Source organism: Anastrepha obliqua, chromosome 4, assembly GCF_027943255.1.
Source record: "Anastrepha obliqua isolate idAnaObli1 chromosome 4, idAnaObli1_1.0, whole genome shotgun sequence".
Taxonomy (NCBI): domain Eukaryota; kingdom Metazoa; phylum Arthropoda; class Insecta; order Diptera; family Tephritidae; genus Anastrepha; species Anastrepha obliqua.
Window position 1 is genome coordinate 60,752,085 of NC_072895.1, and position 22,787 is coordinate 60,774,871.

The window sequence follows — 22,787 nt, forward strand, 5'->3', positions numbered from 1 at the left end:
TTTATGGATCACTACGCGGGTTTGAAAAAACCTTACATATTTTATCAGATTGTATCGTTCAATTGAAATTAGATAAAACCTACTACAGTGGGAATTCTTATTGGTCGAATTTTCGGCCACGGCCGATGCTAGTTCTGATTAAAATGTTAAAAATGTTCTTTTATGAAATTTTTGCGATTATTGTACAAGATTTTTGTTGTACAATTAACTTATATACTTTTATAAAAATTAATCGTAAAAGTTTAGTGTGAAAAATATTGCGAATATTGTAAAAACTATGAAGTGACTTAATTATGTGACCGCTAGTGTACTTATATACATACCTATGTAGACACAAAGGGATTTTAGGGGTTTAAATGCCTTTTTAAGGAGTGAGAAATTAAAATAAAGAGTCTTTCAAAAGTGACGTCCAGATGCCAGGAGTCAACTATTATGAAAATGGTCGATCTTTAGGAACAACATTTTGCAAATTCGGGACTTTTTTGCTGTAAATAATCTTCCGAATGAGTTGACAATCCAAAGGTCGGTGAAAACATTTCAAGAAAGTGTCTCTGTCGAGAATAGAAAAAGATTAGCAGACCAAAAACTGGAAATTCTCAAAATGAAGCTGCCAAATGTTTACAAAAACATTACATTTTACATTTTTGAATTTTCTGATACCTCAAAGACTAAGGCATTGCTATTGTCACAGATAATGTAATATGAAACTCTCACAATTTTCTGCGGAGAACGGGGGCTAATAATCCGAAAGGCATGTGAAAGCTGATTTACTGCTACCTATTATTATTAGTTGTGTTCGATACCAAGAAAATTTGTAATAGTTATTCCCAATTTTTGTAATTTGTTGTTCGTTATCGTCAACAAATTTCCATAACTCAAAAATTAAGAGAGCAAGTTTTCCTACGGTCTACTTTTTGAATAAACCCTTTGAATAAACTGGAATTATTCGTAAATCTTGAAAACTGAATAATTGGTATATTTTTTAATATTAATTTCATGACTATTTTCCATAATTTTTTTCGAAAAAAATTATTCGGAATTTTTACACTACTTTAGTTCTATAAACAATTACAATTACTTTACTACTTTAGTTCTATAGACAATTACATTGAAACTTACTCGGAAATGAACTAAGAATCTGCCCGAATATCTCCGAAATAAATAACAAAACTATTCTCAGAAAAAAGTTCCACACGTACGCCCAAGAAATTTATCAACACAATAACTTTTTATGAAATTAATTAACGGCCTGGGGACTTTGACTTCTACTATGCGATACCTTTCAATTTAGTAATTTAGTCAATCATTTAGATTATTATTTTGCTTACTTTACGTAAAGAAAATAACTGCTTTGTATTCGCCTATGACGCAGAGTATTTTCGCTACAAATTATATTAGATATTCCAAGACGACTCTGAAGTGCGTTCCAAATGCGTACTAGAAATATTATAATGACAACGTCTATATAGAATCTGCTAATATGTGGAGCTTCTTATTTGTAACGAAGTTTTCTCGAAATCACCACATATCGATACCCGCAAAAGAAAAAAAAACATAATAACTCGAAATCAAGTATATAATCAGAATTTGGTAAGTTTTTTTTGAATACTTATATTAGAACCTAGCAAAAGGAGGAAACCTCAAATTTTTTGTGGAATATGTATATAGTAAAGGGTTTTCCAATAAGAGGTGTTATTTTGATAAGCAAAGAAAAATGCTATTTTTTAATATAAATGATCGGATGTTTATTTCATTATAAAGAGGAAGGTATGCCGTTAATAGTGGAAAATAGCATCAGGGAAATGACCACCACGACGACGCTTACAGGACAATATCCTTTTCATGAAATTTTCCATAACCGAATTGCAAAGTGGTCGCCCTATGTCCTCGATAGTTTAACGAATTCCACCTTTGAAGTCTTGAATCGACCCTGGGCTGTTGGCGTAGACCTTCTCTTTCACGTGGCTCCAAAGAAAAAAAGTCACAAGGTGTTAAATCACAAGATCTCGGTGGCCAATTGTGATCACCTCTTCGAGAGATAACACGGTTTGGAAACTTTTCCCGTGGGAGAGTAGATTGTTCGACGTCAACTAGCAGCGTTTTATGACTGACTGCATCGAAAATTGATAGATTCAATGCTACTCGGACTGTTCTTTCACAGATGCGGTTTGTTTAAGTACGCGGTTTATCCGCTTATTTATGGGGTTAAGCGCTGTGGTGGTACTGTGCAGTTCATAGAAGCCATGTTGATGTGTTGCTGCGGACAGATGATTCGTAAACACCGGAAATAGAAGGGCTTCAACTGATTTCTCTACTGGGGAAACAAAAGATATCGAGAGATATGGCTCCCCTTGGTTGGGGGGTTTCATAGGTCTAATTAGTGGTACCACTTTTTCTGCTTTCCACTTTTCCAATAAGATAAGTGTGACTAAAACTTTTTTCAATATTAACATATATAGACTGTCGGGCTTTTCCTTTCCTGAACTTGTTCGCTGGTGCACTATTGTTTGTCAGGTTGTGCAACCGTCTGGTAACCCGACAATATAAATTGTCGACTGAAGAGGTTCGTGTATCTCTTCGGTTATTGACACTGCACCATTGTGATTCGTCGAACTAGACAGAGACCTTGCGGTGGACCCGAGTTAACTCATATCAAAGGTGACGTTACAGGTATTCAAATGTTCTACCTATTTAGACCGATTATGTCGATTTAACAGTTGTGGAATTTTCAAATTGAGATCCTTATACGAGGATTCTCGGGCTTGGCCTGAGCTCGTTTGCTGAAACGGCCGCTTCTGCTAGAAAATTTTGACGTATTTCCGTTAACTGTTCAGCAGGTATGAAGCGAGCCGTAGCAGCGGTGATCACCTTGCGGAATTCACGTTCGCCAACGCACCCATCTGTAGGAATGGGAAGAGCATCGAAGGTGTTCTCAGTGATTTCCGCGAAGCCGACCCAATCAGTTTTCTTAAAGTTATTATAGATACGTAGATTTTACTTGATTTGGATCGCTTCTTTCAATATATTTCATAAACAAAATTTTATTATTTCAATGCAGGAGTGATTATAAGCCTTTATTAGAGCCCGATTTTTATGTTCGTAATTGTCGATTATGCATAGTAAGCAATTTGCCTTCTGTTGTAACATTTTCTGACCCCAGAAGAACAAAATTTCAGTAGAGAGCTCTTAATTTTAAGGTAACCTACTTCAATTGGTCATAAAGGTCAAACAATTTAAATATTTTATGTAAAACAAATCACCGAATCGAAGCGCTTCAGCAAAGAACATCAGACAAATTTATTTAACTTTCAAATTAATTAATTTTTTTCTATAATCCAAAATAAAATTGTTAACTCTCGAATGAGAGATCAATGCAGCCACAGCAATAGCGCTAGAAGTAAAAACAAAAAACGCACAACAACAAAGTGACGTCTTGGCGCTACAAGACTCGAAACGAAAAAGTTCATTAAACTGGTTTTCCAGCGACGTCAAAGCGCAGTGGAGGCAGTGGCAAAGAGCCAAACTAACCAAACAGCCAGTCAGACCGCCAACTAGACAGCGAGCACAAACAGCGTTAGCAGCAGCAGCGGCAACATTAGCATATTTGGCCATTGAAACGAGCAAGTTGTCTTTTTGTGTCGCGTTCGTATCTCGTTTTTATTTCGATTTTAATATTTAGCTATTTGGCTATAGGTATTGGTTGATTGGTATTTCGGTTATTGGCTCATAGTTGAGGAATGCACACATTTCAAAAGCGTAGAAATTTTCGAGTTAGATGTTTAACACTCTTCGAATGGTAAACTTTTCTTTAGAATTGAGATATTTCAACAAAAGCGCACTTTTTATATTTGGCAGGCGGCATTTTTAAAAATTTCACATCCATACATACGTATGTATGTAGACAAATTTCACTTTTTACTCATGAAAAACATACAATTTTATTTTATGAAATATTTTACAATGTGAAATTTCTTTTAATTACAATTAATTTATTATTCTCATTCACATTGTGCACTTTTCAATGACTCTATTGGCGTTGACTTTTGTTTGTGTAGTTGTTTTTTTTATTTTATTTTCAATTAAAGTGTAGTTTCGCTTTTTCGAATTTTCTCCGCAGACGTGTCAATTTAGTTGGAAACGCGAGCTAAGACTGTTACCGGCTGAGAAGTTGTGGCATTTAAGCCATTGTCGTCGCTCAGAGTCTAATGTGGGGAGCTAAGAGAACCAAAGTGATCTTTTGCTCTCTACGGAGTTACACTAAGTGACAATAAACAGGTAGTAGTGGCAAGTGCGCCCGCTCAACTGAGGCTAATACTAGAGCGCAAGTATTTGCAAAAACATGTTTATTTCATGCAAGCTGAGGTAAGCAATAACCGAGTTTCTCAATTGGGAATGTGCGTGTGCATATCTGATTGTTTGTGTTGAATGAAGCATTCCCAGTTAGCATGACGACGTTCAATGGGCGAGTGTAATTAAACATCTGCGACTCTTTAAATAATTGTTTGAAGAGTTGAAATAACAAAATGTAAGGATTAAATGATTACTCATTCTCATATATTTTCTATTACAAATAATTGAGGTATAAGTCAAAAACCCATGGTATATTGTGAAGAAACTGAATAAGTGCAAAAATAATTTAAAGAAGTTAGTGTTTCATTAATAATAATAAGCGAAAAAGAATTAAATTCGTGAAATTTGTTGAAAGTGAAGTTGAATTCCTTTCAATTATAAATACATAAGTACTTATACAGCCACAGCTTATCTGATAAGCGAGAGAGACGATTTTTTTGTAAAGTGCTATATATTTCATAATATTTTGCTAAAATGGAAAAAAAGATTATAGAGATATTTTATTTATTTATTTTACTATTATTCTTCCACTTATTTCCTTGTAATGCAAAAAAACAGAGAATTCACGCCGTAACTTAAATGAAATAGTTCAAAAGGAGCAACTATTTATTTCTAATTTTTAAAATTGTAAAGCATTTAGTACTTTATTGGGTATCCTTCATTATCAATTACAGCTTGAAGCCTATGTGGCATAAAGTCAACCAATTTTTCTGTGTATTCTGGACTAATACACTTTTCAGGTGTTGCATTTTTATGGATGTCAGATTTTCTTATATTTGGCTTCAAAATCGGCCACATATTTTCTACGACGTTCAAATCCGGTGATTGTGCAGGAGCTTCAAAAATGTAGGGACATTTATATATGTATTAACGATGTATGTATTATTTGTGACTTGTGCTTAGGGTCGTTTTCATGACAAAAGCAAAAGTCAATTTCAATTTGTAATTTTCTAGCGCTTTGAGCTAAATTTTCTTGCTGAAGTTTTAAATAATTATATTTGTTCATTGTTTCCTCGATAAAGGTAAAATTTCCAACTCCATTTGATGGCACGCATGCCCAAACCATAACGTTGTCACCGCCGTGTTTTATAGGGCAAATTTTGGAGTTTGAGATTAGTATTGGCCTCGTGCTATATAAAACGACCATCTGGTCCACATAAGTTTATTTTATTTATTTATTTACCTAGTCTACAAAAACCACAGCCTCTCAAAATGCAAAATGTTTTGGTTTTTTTGCATTACAATGAAATGAATCGACACTTTTTACTTGGGTGTTTGCTCTCCTTCTCAGCGCACACAACCGCAATTGCCACTAAAGTCCAAAATCGCAACAAGGTCCTCAAATCGCTTGCCGGCAGCACTTGTGGCAAAGACAAAGAACTGTTGCTATCGATATTTAAAGCAATTGGTCGGCCAGTTCTGAACTATGCTGCGCCTGTCTGGTTGCTTGGAACTAGTGACACGCAGTGGATAAAGCTACAGACATGCCAAAATACTGCCATTCGGACAGCGACCGGTTGCCTCCTTATGTCCCCTGTTCAACACCTTCACAACGAGGCACAAATTCTCCCTGTAATGGATCATAACAAACTGCTCAGCAAGCAGTTCCTGCTAGGATGTTACCGCAGTAAACGACATTCACCGTCAATAAACGACATTCACCGGGAGACCGTGACCACCTTCTTAAGAGATGAAGAGCTCCAGCTTCCCCGTGAGACACGTGTAACACTGGCACAATTACGTTCTGGATACTGTAGCAGGTTAAACTCCTACTTATCCAGAATCGACCCCAACATACCAAACATAAGTCCGGCATGTGAAGGCAGCCCGCACGACACTAACCACCTTTTCACATGCCCTCTAAAACCGACTCATCTAACACCTCTCTCCCCCTGGACCCAACCCGTCCAAACAGCATGTTTCCTGGGCCTACCTTTAGATGAGCTAGACGAACACGACCGGTGATATGCCCTACACTGGCGGGGCTTCTATTACTGTTAAACAAACAAACAAACAAACACTTTTTTGCATTTTATGTAGAGAAATGAAATAAAGCAAAATAAGTAAAATATCTGCATAGTCTGTTTTTCCATTTTCGCAAAATATTATGAATAATAGAAGACTTTACAAAAAAAATCGTATCTGTAAGAAATAAGCCCCTTTGTTGGGGCTTTGGCGGAGCTCCTCCTCCTGTCTCTGGTGAGCGTCGTAACCTTCTTCTACATACGGAGGGATCTACAGTTTTATGGTGCCTTCGAATGGCAGATGATTTTTTATAAGGACCTTTCCCATTGCTGACATACACTCGGAAGTTTGCCATTGCCTGCCGCCACTAGGAACAACTTTTTCTATCATTTGTGCACGAGGTTCGAGTCCGAGCAGCATCGAAAGGTAGTCACGTACCAACCCTCTCGGCTGCGGCGGCCGCCTATGCATTTTATTTTTGAATTTTATTATTTTAAATTAAATATCGTCATCATCAATTCTTTTTGGAATTGGAATGGAACATAGGGCCCTGCTCTGTCTTTTATTTCAATATAATATGTGTATATATTTGTATATAGGGATATGTTTACGTTTGTAAAAACAAAACAATTGACGACTCGTACAACAACCCTCAGCTGAGTCTTATTCGACGCTCATATTTATTCGCATTAATTCCTGGTAAACTCTCACTCAAGACTTCTTTCGCTGTGTGCTACGTGACTATTTCTACCGCACTATGGTGAGTCGTCAAAGATCGAAAATCTCTCTTGCCGATTGAAAGTGGTTTGCATGCGATTCTCCAAAGAGTCTTTTGCGATCGAAATGGCTAGCTGGGTTATGTTGGACACGTAGCTACAGGTGAGCGTCTTGGTTTTCAATACACAGAGATTTACTTTGAGATTTCACTCTCTCACACACTACTGAGAAAGTGCTCTGGGAGAGTTGGATTCGAAGCTTATTGTGAAAAAAGGTATTTAATGCAATTACAATACAAATTCAAATAGAACAAAATGCAATGAGGTAAAAAAACTAAATAAACAAAAACTAAAAAATTAATATACAAAAATAAAAAAATTAAAAAATAATACAAAGTAAAATTTTACTTGATATTTAAATTTGAATAATATTTAAATGATTTAAAATAACTCAAAATCAAATAAAATAATTTGTTAAAATTTGTATGTTTTGTGTGTGTGTGTTTTGTTTTTGTTTTGCGTTCGGTTGACCGCATCCATAGTTTGTAATCACCCTTCAGTTAAAAGCTACTACAGGGTGGGCCAAATAAGACCTACTAATGTTAAGCACAAATAACTTTTTTATTTTTAGACATATTTATTTTTCTCTTTTTGTATGTTATAATTGAATTGTTGGAAATTTATTATGGAACCCTACAGTACAACACAACCCGTTAAAATTATAGAGTTTTTCTATTCTTACACAATTAGCCACACAAATTGATTTTTTAAATAATGTTTTGATTTCGGATAAAGCGCGTTTCCATTTAAATGGTTATGTCCACAAACAAAACTGTAGATTGTGGGGCTCTGAAAATGCAAGGGCAACACACCAACATCAGTTGCACCCATATAAATGTACTGTTTGGTGCGGTGTTATGGCCATTAGAGTTATCGGCCCATATTTCTTCGAAAATGACGATGAAACGCCGGAATCGATTTCAGGAGCTTCTTACAGAACATTGATTGAAAACTTTTTGCGGCCAATGGCGGGCAGTATCCTAATTTGTGGTTTCAACAAGAAGGAGCAACTGCGCTTACTGCTAGGCAGTAGTCTTTAGTCATTAGTAGGACTTATGTGGTCAACCCTGTAGTTTTGAACTAACTTACCACCAGTTTGCTTCGCAGCTGAAATAGCTCGTCTTCCATCATTTTAAATGCTAACAAGTCGTATTTTTAACATGGCGATGGATGCCCTGCGTCAGCATTTTAATCGATTAATTAATTAATGTGATAGTTGTGAACTAGACGGCTCCAGTATAGTAACATGCAAGTAATGGAGCGCTTAAAGGTCAAAATAAAGATTTCCCGTCTCTTTAATTTTTTTTTAAATTTAGTAGATCAGTTATTCAAAAACAAAATTGGATGATTAATTTTGCGCCACCTTGCACAAATCAATGAACCATTCAGCATCTACAAGTCTTATAGCAGTTTTTGAACTAATTAATAATGGACAAAAAAAGGGTTATGGCCTCCATCAACATTTACAGTCATGATTCGCATAATTCGCTTTGCGCGCATTCTTACAATTTTTATGTATAGTATGGAGCATTTTTTTCCATACACCTCTAATTCTGCAACTGGTACAATTCGAACTACTCTTGAACTATTTAATATGACTTCCATCAAATAAGAGTTTCCTGAGTAGTTTGGTCAGAGCTGGTTTGCAACCAACCTTGTAATAATAATTGACCGAGAAAATTTGAAAATTCTTCGGAGTCTTCTGGTTGAGCACACAAATTATCCAAATTCACCACCAAGAATTATTCAATTATGCTTGTAAAACTGTCGACTAACATTTGATATTTTGAGAGCCACTGGGCCTAAATTTTTCACCAAAGGTGCTTGTCTCGACTAATACTTTTTGGTAACTATGGTAAAATACTGGTTGACGGTGTGGGCACTTTCAAAAGGCTGGAGGTAAGCAATTCAACACAAGCGGTGGAAAGCAATGCATAACAAAATTTGTGCTCCAAAATGATATCCAAATTTCGTATATTTTATTTTATACGAAAATTTAAAGAACTAAAAGATTGAAGGAACATGAAGCATGAAAAAAAAAATGTATTTATAGGAAAAAGGCGTGTTCACACATATTTCAACATTATTTTCCGCAAATGCAACTTACCTTACTTTATTTTGCAATTTGTAATTGTGAGCAAAAATACTTCTTGTATACATTTCTCTTCTTCTCAATTGAGTGATATTTTTCATGAGACTTATGAGAGATTTTATCAAGTAAATTGTTACAAACTAGTGAGTTATAGGAGCAATTTATATTAGGAAAGATACGAGTTTTGTTAGAAAAACTCAGCTTATTCGATATTCGAAGAAATGAAGTTTAAAAGTCCCAATGATGCGAAAAAACCGGTGGGAGCACCCTAATGCATATACGCATTTTCTTGCATGTGTAGTAGTTGCAGATATTCACATATTTATGCTTGTCAAGCACTCACCTGTCACTGTTTCGCCATTGAAAGTAATCTGTACGGTGTGTATTCCCGGTTCGTGGGGCGTGAAGCTGGCTACAAAACGTTGACCACCCAACGAACGTACCGACGATGTGACACGGCCACCATTGACAAGTATCTCCAAATTACCCGAACCAGCCTTCGAACCGTCGATCTCGAACTCTACGGGGCGTCCAATGGCACCGTTTGGAATATTCTGTACACGTATGGCACGCGCACCGGTGGCATTGTTGTCTATGGGTCGAAATCGCGATAGTGAACTATAGCCATAATGACCATTCCCATTGCCACCACCACCACCACCACCAGAGGTACTTTCCCTAACGACGTGCTCACTAGACTCCTTAACGGTCTTCGTGTAACCACCCGATTTGTCGGTGTAAGTGTTTTTGGAGTGTGATTTAACTGTAATGGCACTGGGTCTGCAAACGAATTCAGTTAAATTTTAGAAAATCAAAGGATTATATCTTTTTTTTTTCAGTAAACTCACTTGTAACGATCCACATCATCGACCGAATCACGTGATCCACGTCGATCAGAGTGATACTTTTGTTCCTGCAATGCAAATTTGTTGTATTGTGTATTGCGATGTGTTTCATGGTCGATATCGGGTCGATTGTACGAGAGGTCTGTATTCAATTGCTTTTCCGTCATATTTGCCAACGATTCGAGCGAATTATGCGAAAGCATATGTTTGGTTTTATTGATGACATCCCAGCTGTCGCGACGTGCCGTTGTCGGTTTGATTGATGATACGCGCACATTCGATGAGTGATCGATGCGCGGTTCAGGTGAGGCGGTACGACGCAAGCGCTCAGCAGTTGTGTAGAGTGAGGGGCTGGCACGTACATTGGAGTCGGAAACATAATTAGAGGTCGATTTGTATGTCGAAGATTTCTCAACGGTGCGAGAAGTTTCGTAATCGGAGCGATTATTTAGACCGTTCTGAAAGATTATGGAAAACAGAAATAGTTAGATGTGAATTTTAAAGCAAATTTTAAAGCTTTGAATTCTTTAATCTAGCAGCGTTTTAATTAGTTTGATATCTATATCTGCCATCACTTATAGGAAAAGACTTCGGTTGGACGGGACCTATGTCAACCTGTATCAACAGATGATTCTTTCAAGTTCGCTAAGAGCCGAGTAGCGGCGCCCCGATATGTGCAACCTTCTGAAGCTATTACCACGGTGCTTAATGCTTAATGGCGTCACGACGTTCCTACGGCAGGTGGTTCTACGTTACCGGAACCACCAGGATTTATATCCGGTCAAGGACTGTCACTTCAGCAGCATTCCTCCTATATGCATGAGGAATGCTTATGCTGCTACAACAACAACAAAACTTCACTTGGATTATGGCAGCGGTTTGTTTATGTACAGACTGCGTTTGGGTTGGTGAAATACAAAAAAAAAGTCAGTACAGTTCCGCGCAAGTTGCTTCGTTGCCGTCTGAAAAACGACTGGTTGGACGAGCGTGTGAATACAAGTGAAATGATCGTGCAGAATTTGTCTGCGAATCTCCCAAGTGACATGGCAGCCGAAGTTTCCCTCACAATTTTCTTTTTCCCCAAATCTAAAGAGCAAAACCTTAGTTGCCTACCCTATTTTATTTTTCACCATAGCAGATAGAACAAACCCGGTAATCTATCATCCTTGACGTCAGTCAATCAAATAATTCCTTCACAACTAAAATTTGGGTGAGTAAAATGCGTAAATTTAAAAGGAATGAAATTTTAAAGAACAAACCCTTTCAGTTTAATTTTCATTAGTGTGGGCGGCTCTGAGCATGGAGGAGTTCTTGGAGCATGAGAAAAAAATCTTTGTATCACGGCAACATCACGGAACTTAATTGCCTCCATTTGAGGGTCTGAATAAAATATATTTTTTTATACACAAGCTGCTGAAGAAACTCATGAAGTCCGCGGCTAACTTCTTATTGACTTGGCCTGCCTTTGATATTTGATTGATGGTATTTAAAATTTACTTTTCTTAATTTTAACTATTTTTGGTAATGGCAACCGGTTTTCGTTTCAGGCCAACAAGTAACTCTACATGGCTAGTTAGTTATACTGTGCTCGTATTTTAAAGTTTTTTTTTGGGCAAGCATTTCCATAGTTGTTCTTTCTTAAGTGGGACCTTTGAATTTCATAGGGCACACTATTTTTGTCAGTTTGGCTCCAGTTTTCGAGATTACGGTGTTTGAAAAACTTCCTTGGCGCCGCTGAGAGCCCATTTAGAAACAACTTTACATTATAAATTTTGAAATGGAAAAAAATTGAATGAGAAGCTCGCCCAATCATCCGACGAAGGATATTATCGCCAATTACATGGCGAAAATTTGAAGTGGCTTTCCAATTTTCCCATGGAAACAAATACCATATTAAGTGTATGAGTACCATGAAAAAACTATTTACAGGGTGGTCCATACAGTTTCCTTATTTTTAATCATATTTTATTTTGACAATGTGAGCTTTTCCCCGCTGGAAGTCTTTATTGAAAGTCAGAATCATATCTTCGCGGCTATTTTAACAAAAAAAAAAAATGCCGCTCCTGGGGAAAATGCGCACGTGATCGTCGAGAAGCCAATGCATCCTTAGAGAATGACATTTTGATATGGATTTTGAAATGGTGGAATCACTAGCCTATTTTCCTTTTAAAAAGCTGCTGAATGTGCCATTTCCGTCAACGGTGAGTGCTACAGAGGCATGATAAACGATATTTCTTATCGACTGTTGAGAGGGCAGAAAATGTAATTTTCTTTAAGTTTGAGTGCTACATTTTGACAGCATACCCATATTTCAGAAAGGAACATGAAATATATATAAAGATCTGCAACATTTATGGGTAGAATAGAAAGCACCCGAAGTAAAGGGTTTTCCAATAAGAGGTGTTATTTTGATATTCAAGGAAAAATGCATTTATATTAAAAATAAATGATCGGATGTTTACTTCATTATAAAGAGACCTTCCTCTTGCCTATAATAGTGGAAAATAACATCAGGCAAATGACCACCCCAACCACGCTTACAGGACAATATCCTTTTCATGAAATTTTCCATAACCGAATTGCAAAGTGGCTGCCCTATAACCTCGGTAGCCTCACGAGTTCCAACTTTGACTTCTTGAATCGACCCTGGGCTGTTGGCGTAGACCTTCTCTTTCACGCAGCCCCAAAGAAAAAAGTCACAAGATGTTAAATCACAAGATCTCGGTGGCCAATTGTGATCATCTGTTTGAGAGGTAACACGGACCGGAAACTTTTCCCGTAAAAGATCAATGGTTTCGTTGCTTGTGTGGTACGTAGCGCCGTCTTGTTGAAAATAACCGTTGTCCAGATCAATGCCATCTAATTGCGGCCATATAAAATCGTTAATCACCTCTCGATAGCGCAATCCAATTCAAAATAAAACCTGTTATTGGAAAACCCTTAGTACATTTCTGAATTCTTAGTAAAGAAAAAGCGCTTTTTCAGTATCTTAATTAGCGAGAATGAGCGAAACATGTGTTCTTACCCCAACCAGTACTGATTCGAGACCTTACGATTTCTTCTCTATATAGACTCCGTTGCAAAATGATATTCGCACCACAATTTTTTTTATAAAAATATAGTGTATACTACAACAAAAACCACACAAAAAAAGTTTTAAACTTTGCACACAATTTTTCGAATTTCATCAAAGCTTTAAACTTTGAATTTAAACAAGAATTTTAAGAATTTTTGTAGGTATGCAGTTTTATAGCTCATAGAGTTTTATTATAATAAGGCGCAAGTTTCAAATGATTTCAAAATAGTATTGATTTTTGAGAATTTTTGAGGTGTCACGCCTTTTCTTCCATACAAAGTGCTTGCTGGAATTTTTTATATGGAAAAAAGGGTCGGTTAACAAAACAAATCAACGGTTTTTTGTAGTTACTTGAAATTTTAGTATTAGTATGAACTATCCATACATATAATTTTATAAATAAAGAGTGGTGTGTCGTTGGGTTATGAATTAATAATGATTAGGTCAAGTACATGTCAAAGGTTAATTTCGTTTGAAGACGATTTAATTTTTTTTTTTCATTTTTAAGAAGAAGTAAAAGGACCAAAAAGTATCAATGCACATTTTCTATATTTATTTACATATATAAATTCTTGCTCACCTTATTCAGAGTTGTGACTGGGCTGCCAATTCGGTGTGTGGCTGTCGAAATGTAGGCATTGCTGGGTGAATAACGTTGCACCGGCGAAATTGAGGTGTGTCGTGGACTGGCGCTTAAGTTGCGCGCATTCGACTCATATGGAATCGAAGTTTTAATTGTCAATGGACTGTGGGTGCGTACTTCACTCGAGCGTATCTGTGGGAAGTGCAGCGCAAAAGCAAAAATGTTAGGGAAAATAAACAAAATACTCGTTTGTATGTAAATATGTAAACAAACGAAATAATACCAACAACTTATTGAGCACTTATACGAAACAATAGCGACAAGGTTAAACACATCAAACATTTAAACAAACAATATTAACTAATTATTGAAGTAATTACACTAGGTATCGGGCTGAGACGTGTCGCGAAAGTAGTTGCCGATTTGACATTGGCTGTGTGACTCTGCTGTTGCTGCTGCACATGGAATTGTTGGTAGAGCGATGGCGCTTGCGTTGGCGAGTCATCAAAGCGATCTTCGCGTGGTGGCGCCAATTTCAAATCGCGATCATTGCGCTTACGATGGTACAGCTCATTCTCTTTGTCGTAGTAGTAGTCGTGTTTGGTGGTGGACGAATTCGAAGAAACTTTCGAGTCACGACGTGTCGTATTGAGGGTATACAAATCGGTTGAGTTGATATATTTGGTTGTAGGAGAATTGTTGTATAGATCGCGTGAGAGGAGTTGGGAAGCCGGTGGTGGTGTGGGGGAAGTTGCCAATTTATCCTAAACACGCAATTTTGCAATGTGTGGGAATGCGCGGGAGAGTGCAATTGTAAGGATACACAAATTAAAGATATACATACATACATATATGGGGGAAGAAGAGAGAGAGTGATTAAAGACATTTTTGGTTAGTTTCGGTTGATTTGGAGTCTAAAATTGTATATTAGTAGCGAATGCGTGGGTGCGAGGCGGCGTAAAGCAGTGCGGGTTTCGTCTTCAATATTAGTGATAGCGGAATATGATTTATTAGTGAGTAAACTACAATATATTATATGTACATACATATCTACAATCATACGTGTTTTTATATTGACTATGCAGGTAACCGAAGCAACTGATCTAACTCGGATAAAGCTATCCATCTCTCTACACTCCGATTCTGCGTAGGAACTGAAGATCAGTCACTACAGCTACCTGCGGCCCATTTCAGACATACAATTATGATTTTAGCACAAATGACCACTTCCAAGCTTACAACTCCCAATTTCGTTTATCTTTTCACACTTACCTCACTCTCTCTTTTGTAGTAGCTCGATGTGGTGCGGTAGTCGGGTGTATCGATTTTCGGTGATACTTGCGGCGAGTATGATCTTTGTCGTTCTGCGCTGTTGTGATTCAATAAATCTCGACGTGAGAGCGAAGCTGTTGCTGCCGACGTAGTATTCCTATAGTCATTGTGTCTCGTATTTGTGGTGGAAGTGTAATGCATCGAGGGACTCTCTGAGCGATGTTTGCTCTCATGCAAAGGGCTGCTACGCGTTTTGCCCGAACGTCCTTTGGTGCCGACACGCATAATGAACGGCGAACCTTTCACATCGTAACCATTGAAATATATGTACACGCGATATTTGCCATTTTGGCGTGGCATGAAGGTGACTCTATACTTATTCTCAACGATCTTTTCAATAGAGCAGACAAGCGAACGTTTGTCATGCACAATGTCCACATGCAGTTCGCCAGTGACACCAACGCCACGTGCATCCACCTCGAAGGAGTGTGCTCGCAACGGCATTGCGCCATCCAAGCCATGCACCGAGACGCCGCTAGCATCGAAGACGGCACAAGTGAATGGTCCTCCCTGAATATGACGGCCCTGGTAGGTAATGGCGATTTCCCAAATGCCTGCTTCGTCCGGCTTGAATATGGCACTGTGTCCTTCCTCGACCTTCTTCAACGGGCAGTTGTGAGAGATGCCAGTTGGCGAAACGGCAGTGACGAGTATGTCTTCGGTCTTTGGTGCGCCAGTGGCGTTGACTAGCACCTCGACAAGACTACCTAGAGCACAGGGTGCCATGCCAGGTGGTGCCACTTGTATAAAACGTGGCAGCACACGGAAGAAATGTCCGCCCAGACTATCGTCGCCAATCTCCACAACTATCTCATGCATGCCATACTTGTCGGGTATGTAGACGCCTTCGCCATGTGGATTGAGACGTACCGGTTGCGGCTGGCCTGATGGTGGCACTACAAATGCCTTCACCGAGCTAAGGCTAATATCGCGTGAGAGCACATCGATGCGGAAATGAGTCTGAAAAGGAATTTGTATCAGAGCGCATTACGTTTTAAGGTTCTATCTGTTATACGTACCGGTTCACCAACACGTCCAGAATTGCTTTCCATTAAAACATTGATTAAATCGGAAAGTGGTGGTCGGGGTGGCACCCATTGTAAGTGTGCAGCATAAGCCATTATGCCCAAATGCTCTACTTCTGGATTAGCCATGTCCTTGGCTGTGAGTATGGGTTGAACGCCCAGACGCTGGCCAGCTTCCACCGCTTTACGTATATTATTTTCATAATGGAAAGGGTCGGTACTTAATTTTTCGGGTGCAGGTGCAGGGCCACCGAGACCTTTAATAATTTCACACATAACGCGTCCATCGTTCCAGTCCGTCTACACAAAAACAGGGAAATATTACGAAAAATCACTGGATGACTATTTCAAAACTGCTTCGAAACTTACCGTGAAATTCTTAACAGAATCCTTGACCTGTGTATTAACCCAACGCATTGTAGCATTATAACCTGGTCCACCAGGCTTCATGAAGTACGATAGATATGTCATACCAGATAATTCATCCAACCATGGGGAAGCCAAATACTCCGGTTCCAACACTTTTGGCACACCGAACTCACTTTGGGCCAAATTCATGGCATTCGTGCAGTTGCGCACACTTTGACTAGGATCCAGCGAACGCCAATGTGGAAACAGGCCTGGTTGACAGTAGTCCAACAATGCGGCCAAGTTGACACCACTATTCCAGTCCGTGGTCAAATTGGTGATCTTGCATTCGGGTAGCGCTGCCTGCAACCAGGCGAGCATAAGCTTTCTGGGTGGGAACTTGCTGCGACCGATTTGGTAACGCACAATCAGCGACCAGATAAGACCCAAAATGAGTTTCACATTGCCATTCACAATGTCTACATTGCCAATATTGACGAGTTTGATGTGGTCCTTTTCGACGGCACTTAACGCTGTTGTTGCGTTCTCAAGGTAATGATGTTGATTGGCTGGACGTCGGTTCCATGATGGTTTAAGTGGACGTGTTTGCAGGTTCTCCACCAGCGCGCAGAGACAAGTGCCATCACAGAAGTCGGTCGCCCAATCGTGGACCTAGAGAGAAAGATATAATAAGAATAAACATTTTAGTAAAAGAAATTAGTGCGAGTACAGAGCAAGAGATTATACAAGAAGAAGTTAAATAATTAGAACAAATAGTTACAGCCTTCAATTTTGTGTGAGCAATCGTTCATTTGAAAGTGTTCAAACTTGCATCCAAAGCAGTATTTGTTTTCCTGATTTATTGAAAAAGGCAGTAAGTATTAAGCCGCATAGAAATAAGCTGTCAACATTCAACATGGCTCTTGAATAGTATTGCAGTCCTACTTTTTTCTTCAAAGTTTCTTATATTGCTTAACCTATGTAAAGATTATGGCAGGTAAGCCAACAAAAGTAAAATTGCAGAAATTTCTTAATGAGGGATTTGACGTTTTCAATTATTACTGATATGATTTGAAGCGCCCCAAGTGTTTTTCTACCAAGCGAAACTTTGGAGCTGATTTCTTGAATGTTTGTGCTGGATTCAATTGCCACAAAGGAGCACCAAAGTGAAAAATTTCCAGACGTATGAATTCAGAAGGTAACATAAATTCGTTGGATGAAGTTCTGATTAACTCTATGGATGACGTAAACACTACCGCCATATTTTAGCACGATGTCTCTGTCATACATGCGTCGCGCGCCACCCGAAATTTACTTCAGGAAAAACTAATTGAAGTACACATTAGGATGGCCACCACCGCACCCGGACTTATATTCGAGCGAGAACATGTGGGGCAACCTTCCTCGTCGAGTAAGTGCTGGAAGACATAAGTTTTAGATAGTGTAAGGGCTGGGTAATGCAGTCATTGAAGAATAGGGTCGAATTCCTCTTTCAGAGATTAAAATTGTCGTTGTTTCGATGTCGGAGACGGATTTTTGAAGTGATAATTAAATCTGCAGGTGGGACTACTATTAATTTTATGCCACCTACATTTGTTATGCTTTTCCGACTAATTGTTTTATTTTAATCGAGTTGAGCAAATAAGTTAGAATTTTCTTTTTGGAAAAAAAGAAACATTAATAAAGAAACTTTGTATTGCGTTTAAATAAAGAACTTTCATGCGCAGCATATCATGAGTTTCTTTCGTTAGTTTCTTGTCTGCAATCACTCCTCCTATTTTATCGTTATTATTATTCATTTATTTACGAAATGAAGAGAAGGCATAGCTAAAAGCTGGCAGGTTAAAACTTTACCTGTGTTAGTAGTATGGAGATTGTTTTGCTTTGATTGATTGCGCTTCTTCTGCAATACAATGTGCTAGTTCACACCACGCCGATGAACGATTTTCAGAGGACGCAGTTTTAGAAGCGACCGTAGCCGAATGTGTTGGTGCGTGACTACCATCCATCCATCGTGGAACCACCAAAATAAAGGAAAGGTTTCTAATAGTGGTCGCGGCTCGGCAAGCAATGGCAAACCTCTGCCATGGAAAAGCTCCTCATATATAGTTTTGAAAAGCAAATAATTCTACAAAATTTTCTTAATGAAATCTTCATAAAAGATTTGGACCAGTTTTTACTATTTTTCCAAGTTTTTTTTTTTTTTTTAATTTTCATACATTTTTTTAACTTCGTTACATTTTTTAATTTACTTTAATATTTTATAAAAACATAGTTTGTTTTACAACAAATAATACCTAAGTTAAAATTAAAACTGTGTAAAAATTGCACTAATTTTCATTATGGAGAATTTTCAATAAAGTGAAAATTGAGGAATAATTGAATGAATGGAGAACACCGTCTGGGGGAAAATTTTCAAAAATTAAGAAGAATTTGTGCTTTATTGTAAACAAAAATTTTTAAATTGTATTGATACTAAAATCATAAAACTGCTTGGTGGCCGCCGTAGCCAAATGGTTTGGTGCGTGATTACCATTCGGAATTCACAGAGAGAACGTAGGTTCGAATCTCGGTGAAACATCAAAAATAAGAAAAACATGTTTCTAAAAGCAGTCGCCCCTCGGCAGGCAATAGCAAACCTCCGAGTATATTTCTGCCGTGAAAAAGCTCCTCATAAAAATATCTGCCGTTCGGAGTCGGCTTGAAACTGTAGGTCCCTCCATTTGTGGAACAACATCAAGACGCACACCTCAAATAAAGGGTGGTTAAATTTTAAGGGCCGTTGTTGAATGTGAACGACACCTAAACGTCAAGTTTTTTCTGCATTTTATTTCACATTTTTCCATTTTAGATTATCTCAATTTGAACCATGGAAAGATACATAATCGAGCATCGCGATAAAGTTATTCAGGCTTATTAAGGAAACGGGCGTTCAAATCAAAATGCATATCGCGTACTTCGTGAAGAAAATCATCGTCAGTGATGTGGCACATTTTCACCTCAGTGGGTGTTTTATCACAATTTACCGATTTTTTTTTATCTTGTACAAAGTTTGAAAATTTGATTTAGATGTTATTTGTTATAGAATGAACTATGTTTGTATAAAAAGTTAATGAAAATTAAAAAGACTAAAGTAAGTTAGTCAAAACTAATCAAAAATTTTGCGGTCGTTTTTTCGAGGCTTGTAGGTATGTTGGTGTATATCAAGTAAGACAAAGCTTTTATAACATATGTAGATATGTAGATGCAATCGAAATATTTGTGAGTTCATTCAAATATTTGCACAAATATTTCAAAACTCGAAGTTTTTACACACACATAAGCACATGCAAATAGTTTGCCCTTTAAGTTAATTAGTTTGTGTCAAACTCTTACACGTCCAAGGTCTGGCACTCGACTCCATACTTTGTTATGCAAATAGATATGAAAATTTTGTGTACCAAGTTAATGCACAATTAAATGTAAAATTAAATATTTGTCATTTCTGTTTTTTGTTTCCACTGAGAAAATGACCCTCTTTATTTTAAGGGAGCACAAAGGGAAATACTTTGTAAAGACGAAAAGGAATTCCGAAGTTAAATAGTGACATTTTGTTTGATAGAAAACCTGACATGGCTTCGAAAGAAAGGAGGGCGGGAAAGCCAAATACAAAGTCAAAAGCAACTGCAACAGCAACAGCAATAAAAACAAAACGATTGAAGGATTACAAAAAGCTTTCTATGTGCGAGTATTTGACATAGAAAACTTTATATGTCGGTCCAAATGTACACAGCTGACTTTAAGTGCCGCAATTGAAAAGTGGACGTATGTATAATTGCTCATAAAGGGTGTTACAAAGGAGGCTGTTCAAGCTCGAATTTGAGATAAACAAGTTTTGTAGGTAGCATGAATTTTTTTAGTGAGAAAAAGTTTTGAAAATATAATACATAAAATACTAATATATTTTTGTATTGTCAATTTAAGTGATCCCGACTTAAATAGTTAAAAAAATTACATTTTAGTGCACTTTCAGCTATTGAAAGGTAGATCATTTTTTAATTTTAGCTTTAGCTTGCCTACAAAATGAACTCACTTCATCTTGGTTAATTTTTTCCAGATTTTTGTGATTAATTATAGATGAGTCCTCATATTTCGGCGTTAATGCATATGTATGTACAGGTAACTCGCTCACAGGCATGCGTTCCCCTTTTCGTCTAAAGAAACTTAAAATAGATGCACTTACTTTATATTATAAAGCATTTGCAATACTTTTTCAATTGAAAAATAAGTGGGAACGCAATTCAGAAAATAGTTTTTAATTCAAATGTTCTCAAATGTAATTTGCGTGGTAATAACATCCTAATTAATCTGTACTATTACTAAATATTAATTATCAAAACACAAAAATGCAGTAGTAGTGTTTTTATGCGTAATTATATGTGTAGGTATGAACATATGCAAGTCGGAACAGTCGGAAGTCGTTCGTTGTTGTATGTAGTTATACGTTTGTGGTGGTAATACAAAAACGAGTCAGCACAATTCCCTACATTGTTCTCTATGATGTGAATATATTAACAGAGAACGTTAATGATATTAGTTATTTAACATAAAAGCCAACAATAACATTAATCTTATATGTAAATATACAGGGTTGGCCATATTAAACTGACCCATGTGATTATTAAAAAAATATGGAAAAAGAAACATTTTTTTGTGTTTCATTGTGAAAAACATTTAATTTAGTTCAAGGAGATTCGTTTACATCACTTTTTGAATATGATATCGCGCAAGTGGTCGCCCTTAGCTCGTATAGCGTAATGTGCCCGTTTTTCGGCGTTTTCCATAGTTTTGGCCAGCGTCTCGGCCGATATGGCGGCTATTTCCCGACGGATATTGGCCTTAACCCTCCGATGTTCATATGGGTCTGGCCAGACCCATTCGATCTTTAAATGTATGTAGATCTTTTATTTTTAATATCTGAGGCTTCTTAGTCCATGACTTCCTAAAATGTAGTGTGCTAAACACAATGAAGTAGCAAAATTAAGAGTTTTGCTATATTTGTTGTAAAAATAATACTTTAAACTAATTTCGTTAATTAAGCTCACATGGGTCTGTGCAGACCCATATAAGCTTCTCATGTAAATTGGTTAACCGTTAGGTGTAAACAACTAAACTGTTAGCGGAGGCAGCGACAGAGATAATTTTTTAGTTGACATTTGAAAATTAAAGTGAATACGTGTTTTTTAATTAGTGGGAAGTGTTTTTTTTAATAAAATGGAACAAGTAAATATGGATGAAGTTGATGTGATGACGCATTTGCTTCGTAATCTAAGTGCAGCAAATGTGAGTCCGGAAGAACGTCAGCGACTTCAGGCACAAATTGAAGAAATTATGGGACAGGAGTCCGATCCATTTGAAACAAGTGGCGACGTGGAAGATGATGAATATTTTCCAGATGAAGACGACTTCGGTGAAGCATCAGATATAGAACAGGAAATCGAGTTAGAGGCTGTTCTGGATGAAAACCATGATGATATTGAGAATTTTTATAGAGAAGCTATCGCCCTTCAGGCTTCAACCACAATGGAATCATGCAGCACATCTATTACCCAGGGCCTTATATACAGGTCGAAAGATGGTAAGATGTGGAATTCAAATCCTCCACCACCTGGAAGGCCTCGTTGTCACAATGTTACAACTTTTACTCGTAAAGGGCCACTACGAGGAGCGCCACCGCGTCATAAAGCTCTTTTCAAGCTATTGCTGTCTCCTGTGACCTGGATTTGTGACTCAGTTTCAAACTACCCTTTGAAAGGTATAATTTATACCGAAAACCACCAGGTGGCCAGCGAGAAACGAATCAAGGTGAACGGGTCGTCATGAAATTGATGGAAAATTATATGGAAAGCGGTAGGACTGTTTATGCTGACAATTTTTTTTCAAGATACAACTTGGTAGAAATGTTGATGGATCGTAGAGTGGCTTTCGTCGGTACCGTAAGAAAAAATAAGACCTTCATTCCGCATGAATTGCTTAACCCGAAGCGTGATGTTAAAAGCACTTTATTTTGTTATCACAATAATAATATCGCTCTGTGCTCGTATATGGCAAAGCCGAAAAAGCCAGTAATTATGTTATCCACTGCCCATTACCGTCAAAGCACCGATCCATTGAAAGGATTCAAGCCAGATCAAATTTTGGACTACAATAAATTTAAAGCAGGGGTAGATACAATGGATCAAATGTTGACTGGCTATTCATGCAAACGCTCGACAAACCGTTGGACACTGGCAATGTTTTATAATATGCTTGATATTGCCGGTTTGGCCTCTTTCATGATCTATGACGAGCTGAATCCGGCAAAGCAGAGAGATAAGAGGCGCTCATTATTCATTGAATCGGCACGGCAGCTAGTT

The 22,787-nt window shown here is 37.6% G+C and overlaps 1 protein-coding gene across 9 annotated transcripts in view; it reads right to left on the minus strand.

Annotated features, from left to right (window-relative positions):
* LOC129245561 (filamin-C) overlaps positions 1 to 22,787 on the minus strand; it is a 150,197-nt gene that overhangs the window by 51,889 nt on the left and 75,521 nt on the right. For 5 of the 9 annotated variants that reach the window (XM_054883781.1, XM_054883782.1, XM_054883779.1 and 2 more), the window contains exons 3-9: positions 16,414 to 17,064; positions 16,039 to 16,344; positions 14,960 to 15,979; positions 14,068 to 14,451; positions 13,685 to 13,879; positions 10,032 to 10,486; positions 9,527 to 9,963 (exon numbers count right to left, since the gene is read on the minus strand). In XM_054883781.1, the coding sequence (XP_054739756.1) occupies positions 9,527 to 9,963; positions 10,032 to 10,486; positions 13,685 to 13,879; positions 14,068 to 14,451; positions 14,960 to 15,979; positions 16,039 to 16,344; positions 16,414 to 17,064 (3,448 nt within the window). Of the gene's footprint in view, positions 1 to 3,934; positions 4,137 to 9,526; positions 9,964 to 10,031; positions 10,487 to 13,684; positions 13,880 to 14,067; positions 14,452 to 14,959; positions 15,980 to 16,038; positions 16,345 to 16,413; positions 17,065 to 22,787 lie in introns of those variants that run through there. The other 4 variants (XM_054883787.1, XM_054883784.1, XM_054883783.1 and 1 more) reach the window with 3 other exon arrangements.